Source organism: Nicotiana attenuata, unplaced genomic scaffold (assembly GCF_001879085.1).
Source record: "Nicotiana attenuata strain UT unplaced genomic scaffold, NIATTr2, whole genome shotgun sequence".
NCBI classification, from domain to species: domain Eukaryota; kingdom Viridiplantae; phylum Streptophyta; class Magnoliopsida; order Solanales; family Solanaceae; genus Nicotiana; species Nicotiana attenuata.
In genome coordinates this window covers 371,348-377,869 of record NW_017670504.1, presented here as the reverse complement: position 1 = coordinate 377,869, position 6,522 = coordinate 371,348, and the positions used below count along the sequence as shown (strand labels likewise).

General features: G+C 41.1%; 1 protein-coding gene across 1 annotated transcript; it reads right to left on the bottom strand.

Annotated features, from left to right (window-relative positions):
* Positions 1–4,507: 4,507 nt before the first annotated feature.
* On the bottom strand, positions 4,508–6,271 carry LOC109240318. The gene has a single exon (XM_019406941.1). The coding sequence runs from the start codon at positions 6,046–6,048 to the stop codon at positions 4,639–4,641; it is 1,410 nt and encodes a 469-aa protein (XP_019262486.1). The 5' UTR covers positions 6,049–6,271; the 3' UTR covers positions 4,508–4,638.
* Positions 6,272–6,522: the final 251 nt, after the last annotated feature.

Below are 6,522 nucleotides of genomic sequence, written 5' to 3'. Positions count from 1 at the left end.
CAATGTTTTAATTTTCATGCTTAGCATCCAAACACTGGGGGGGGGGGGGAATAATACATGACAAGGAATTAAAAGTGTCACGAAGACCAGAGACTGTTAAAACCAGGATTAATGTCTTATCAGGACTGGGGACTGCATGATTAGCCCCGTAGAAATAAGTTGTACAAATTAATCACATGTATTGGCCGCTTTATTTACTTAAGCAAATGAATGTTTATGTAAATGTACTTTTAAAAATAGAGGGAATAAATCAAAGTCCTTTTATTTTTATCTTATCTCTTGTCCGAATGATAAGTTAATTTATTTTATTGTTTGAAAGTTAACAAAAACTTCTAATGCTTGTGCCGGAATGAACATGACACGTCCTTCAAGAGCACCATAAACATAAGGGCCCTCACTTTTGAAACCCTCATAGTAGAGGGTAGATTCCGAAAGTGTTTATGCCCGGAATCAAAAGCTATCGAATAGGAAAATATTCCCGAAACTTTGTCAGTTAAATGCAAAAAGAATATTTTTTACATAATAATTAAGCAAAAAGTTTCTTTTATTAATTAAAGTGCCAAACTTAGTAACACACACACACACACATATATATATATAAGAGTCTTCATTGTGTCTAGCGGGGAAAGGTTGTTCAGCTACCGGTTCAAGGCCTTCATCTTCATTGCTTTGCCCTTTGGTTCCCGAATACTCAGAGTTAGTATTTGAAGAATCAGATGTAGCGGGCCGAACAGGAAGGTTCTCACGAGCGGTTGTCTTCAGTTCCTTGGCCTTGGCAATACAGTCATCAATTTTGTAAATGCCTTCTTTGGCCTCCTCTAGAGTTTTGCTCTTCGTATGATAAATGAAGTAGGATTTATCGAAGACGAGGGAATCCTCTTGGTCCTGAAGTTTTGCTCTGAGCTTATCAAACTTGGAATGGAGCTTTTCATTTTCAACTTTCATTGTGTTGATTTTGGAATCGAGCTCAACATTGGTGGTTGAGTGAAGTCGATTCTGCTCCATGACTCTTTTGAGTCTTTCTTCTATTTCTGCTCTCCTCTCCTAGGTAGCATTGAACTCCTCGGTTTTGGAGCATAAGTTAGCTTCCAGATTATTAACTTGCTCTATCAAAGCAGACTCGCGCTCAACAGCAGCAGTCACAGTGTCGTGCAGTTCGATCCACTTAGCCTTTATTTCCTTAAGGTTTTCATGTAGCTGGGCATCTTACTGGTTGTAGGCCATTCTATGTTGCTCGGACTGCTGCAGCAGGCGCTCGACAAGTTGATTCCGTTCAACCAAGAAGCAATCTCGTTCCGAAATAAGCTCTTGCTTGTCCAAAATCAACTTTTGTAGGCCCTCGAAAGCAAAAAGTTGGCCTGCAAACAGGTCAGTAAAAAGGTTACTAATGTGAAGTATAAATTAAAAGGAGATAGAATAAATTTAGATCATTGCGCGTGCCAAACAGTGCATGTTATTGTTTATAAGGCACTCCGCAGAAGGAGAGTTCATTTTTCTCCATTCCTTTGCTGAGGCCAGTGACTTCAGGTAATTGGCAAGTTCCACTGGCTTGGAAAGTATATGGTACTCCTTCAAAACTGAAAGAATGGCAATTCGCTATCCACAAGGGTCTTGAGAGGGTTCCGAATAAGTATTTCTCAAGTTCCCGAGGCCGGGAGACCGTGGGGAAGAGGCATTCACTACTTATTCGGTTGGTGCCGGTGGAGGAGAAGCAACAGGTGCCGGTGGAGAAGGAGCAACTGGTGCGGATGGAGAAGAAATGGTTGGTGTAGAAGGAGTGGCAGTTGTTACTGGCTCAGTAGTTGGTGGAAAAGGAAGGTCAGGGGCGAACTCCTTTGACCAGTGACATCGACAAGGATTGGAAAGCGGGAATTGGTATTTTCAACCAAACCCTTTCCCCAGAGTGCCTGAGCTTTTTCTGGTGGTGGATTTTGAAGCTCTCCCGATTGAGCACCCGGTTGAGCTGATGAAGACCTTTTTCTTCTTTGAAGAGGGGCATCTTCATCATTAGCCCCTTCTTCATCATCAAGGACCACTGTGGCCGGTCTGATTGATGTTCCTCTCACTCTCTTCTCCTGAGTCCCAATTTAGGAGGTACGCTTCCTCTTTGGTTTCTTATTTTTGGACTGGGGACTCCGAGAGGAGGCATCCTCACCGGAGGCACGAGTAGATCCATGAGCCCTACTCTGGTCAAGGGATTCTGAAATACCCATCCGGCCTCTTCTGAGTCTTTGAGAGCCTCGACGTCGGGGCACACGATGGAACTCTTTGGAAGTCCTATGTGGAGCGAAAGGGCAGTTAATAGATTGTTCCTAAGTTGTTAAGATTGAAAGAAAGAAGATTTTTTGCTTACCGTGATTCTTGTCTTTCCATCCATATTTGGGAGTCATCTCTTTCTACCGTAGGGATTCTGGTGTAGTAATATCCAGAATTTTCTGTACCCATCGGTCCAGGCCTTGAACTCATGGTGGTTCCGAGTAAGTATCTGGATGAAGGAAATAAAAAGTCAGCAAAGAAAGAAGTTTTCTTTTTACATGGAGGGGAAACATGTACCCGAAGACTTACGGAAAAGATTCCATGACTTAGGGAAAACTGGCTCTGCGGTCGATATGATGTCTCTGGTATAAATGACAACGAACCGTTTCATCATCCACGGTCGTTGTCATCATCAACGCTGGTAAGGAGGGCATGATGACGGTGCCTGCTAAGGTTTAGCACACTCCCACAGAGAATCTTTGGGGAGTAGAGGTGCATTATATGCGCGAAAGTTAAGGTTTCCCCGATCTCATAGCATAACTAGCGGAGGCAGGCCACTGTACACCATACAAATGGACCTACTTGTGCTAAACAGACTTGGTACCGGTGGCACAATTTTAACATTATTGGGTCAATTCCTTCACCCACTCCCAAGGTGAAAGGACCTAAAGTGAAGGGGTATGTATAGACATACAGGAACCCCAGCTTGGAGTAGGTAACTCGCTCTATCACATCGGGGGTGAGGATTTCGACGTTATCCCAACTACATTCCTTACAATAGAGAGAAAGACGAATGGAAGAAGGGTATCTACGAACAGGCTAGAACCTGTCACTTTTAGAATTTAGAGGTGGTTTGTGTTCTTGAAGATCAGATGTCGTGCTAAGGTGAAGTGGTATGATGGAGTTTATGGTTGGAGGTTCAGACTCGACGTCAACCTCTTTGGTTCTGTTCTTCTTTGGGTCCCTACCGAAGAGAAGGCCAGAGTTTCCGGGGACGACAGTGTTTGAAGACATGTTTATGAAGAAAAACTTTTTTACTGAGAAAGTTGAATATTGCAGAAGAGCTCTAAGGAGATTCGAAGAAGAAGAAAAAGGAGTTGTGAAAGTAAAGAGTGAAATGATTACTAGGGGAGAAGTTATAGACGACAAAAATCATGGTCATGCTCACCTCGAAAACTGGCAAAAATATTTGCTAAATCACGGGGCAACACGTGTTCGGGTCATTAATTGTGAGAAGACATGCGTCCTTTCAAATGTTAGAGACCGTTCAGGAACTTTCCCACCAAGAAAGAAATTCTTATCCACTTCACGGTAATGCTAAGTTGCATCATCGGGAAGTAGGGGACTATCTATATGGGGTAAATTGGTTAATGACAACTAAGCGAATAACGGAGTGACACGTGAAACAAAAGACAGGTGGGATGTGAGTCAGCAAACAGCTGACGCCAGATGCAAGCACGCAACTAGTGCTGAACGGACTCCGAAGACGAAGCAGCCGGTAACAAAGATTCAAAGCATTGTCATCGGATAACATTCAATGGGCAGCCGTTACAGAGATGGAGTTATTCCCCAGCGGCGTTGTGTCTTCTTTCTCCTTACTCTGGGAATGAAGCCGTAAGCCGAACAGAATACGGATCTGCCAATTCCATGACTTGACTGACTTCAGACTGGAATGAACCATCCAATAAATCTTTCGCCCTAAGTAAGAATATATGCATTTATAGCCAATCGTTATGCACCCATCAATGACGATTTTATTCTCATTCAAGAGGAGTTTGATTTGAGGATTTGGTCTCCATGAATCAAACCATAAATAGGATGATTAACATCCACTGTAGACACAAAATACTCTACACACAAAAGGCTATAATCTACTATCATATTACGCTCAATTTTAGCGCTTGAATATTGCTTTCACTTTTGTTATCGGAAAGGTTAAGTTCTTAGTCAGGCTTGTTATCTTCTCTAATTTCGTTTGACAATCTTACTTTTGTTCTCATTTATTTATTATTTTTAGGCAAATCGAGTCGCTTGTCTATAAACCACGCTATAAATTCAACTGTACCGTTTTATGGGTAAACAAGTATAATAACAAAGCTTATCATTTGTTATTATGCATCATCTGCTTCTAATGTTTAGGAGGGTAATTATAAAAAGGAATCACAATTTGTAAGTTAGAAAGTGAAGCCCTGTACCTTTGCATTTCATTCTTTACTTGGAGGTGAACATAAGTGAATTACATTTTCCCAGCATGAGGACCAAATATTTTGAACATAAATGAAGCATAACTTTCTTACAAATAGACACAAGAAACATGTGATTTCGACAACAGTGTTAGTGTAACAAGATAAAGAATATGGCTGTAAAAGCTTACTATGGTCATCAAGATCTTGGAGATTTCTCCAACAGTGCAGAAAGATAAACTTCATCCTTAGACTTGGAAGAAATAGCCCACATGTGTTTTTTGTACCTGAATTGCAGGAACATGTACATGAAGTCGTCGAGATCCCTCCTGTTACAGAAGAATCGATCAATCCATAACAAGCCTCCTGGTCTTAAAACGCGATCCCAGTCAAAAAGGATGAAATCTAATAGTTGCAGATCAATCCAACCATCCATAAGTCCAGTCGTATGGATCAAATCCATCGTGTTGTCAAAAAATGGGAGTCGTTGGTTCAATGTCACATACAGTGGAATCAGACCCCTAAGTGTTATCATCTCACTAAAAGGAGCCCCGAGATTCAGAGCAGTGGAGATGATTGTTACATTCTGCTCTCTCATTCTTGCAGCAAAAGTCCCTGTACCAACACCATAATCCAAACCAATTCTGATCTCCCCCGGTTTGATCGCCAAAACATCTTTGATCAAGAAATGCACTGGAACAGAGGAGTTTGTTACCCATTTTAGCTTTTCCTTCTCCATTTCAAAACATCCTATGCACTTAGTATAGCGTCGTCTTGAATTCTTACTTGATAAGCACTCAAAGTTCCTGCACTGGTAATTGCTCCATGGAACGTTTCTTCCATCTGGAATTGTCCAAAGGGACTTGGTAATTGGATAAGGCTTCAGATAGAGCTTAGAGGCCCTTGTAATGCATCTTCTCCTCGGCAAAGGATCACAACCATAAATTATTAGCTTCTGAGCCAAGTTCCAATCATCTTTACAATATGATCCAATGTCATAATCCATATATTCCTCTAACTCTTTCTTCATCAAAACACACGCATGCCCTATCGTGTTATAGATCTTCAGTGTCCCGTACATGTTAACCTTACCATTTCTATTCCCTTTAGGGGCTATATACTTCCTGATCTCTTCAATCATAAAGGAATTAATCAAGGGAACTTCTTTAATTGTCACAGTTCCAATTCCTTCAACTCTTGGCAGCCTAATTTGCCTCAGGGCAATTTGCGCCCAAGATAGAGGCCTAATCACCTCTTCCTCCAGAAACCCCTTGTACTCCAATATTGAAATTTTGCTTCTAGATAGCTCAATTTTATTCTTTTCCATCTTTTTTACAGTCAGTTCTAGCTTGTTTTGCAGATTTTCAAACTTTTTAAGCACTTGATCAACTCGAGCTCTCAGTGATTTTATGTCAAAACCATCATGCACTGCTTTCATGCCATAAAGATGGCGGCATATTTCCTCATCATGCATGAAAAATCCAACAGAATAGAAGCTAAAAAAACTCGAAAGGCTTACAAATATAAGAAGCCCCCCAAGCACAAGTTGGAGCCAACTAATAATCCTTCCTAATGCACGTTTTCGAATATGAAAATAAGGCTTCCCCATCCTCAATGACTAACAAAAACAACTATTTCTCAATCAAAGCAGAACAATTTTCCAGAAAAGAATTCAAAATGAGATGGTGCAGTGCCTATAGAAATAGCATCCAAACAAGCAAATAAAAAAGCTGCTCATTGTTCAATTACACCAAGAAGGGTAAAAGGGTGAACTGACCAACGATGGTTGAACACAAATGGAGAGAGTTCTAAGAAAATGGCTGTTAGAACCCAACAAGTTGCTCAAGTTTAATCCCTTAAACAGCTACACTGAGTGAACTTTATAGAGCTGGAAAATCGTGAACTCCAAGCTTAATAGCTGGGCCATGAGATTGATAAAGGAAGAGAAATTCTCGTGAAGGAACTGCCTATAGCTCAGAATTGACACAATACTAATATAAAAGCGTTGACAATTGAGAAGGGAGGGGGAACCGTTTCATTTGAGTAACTGCTTCTTGTGTCAAAGGTTGAAAGCTTTTGACCG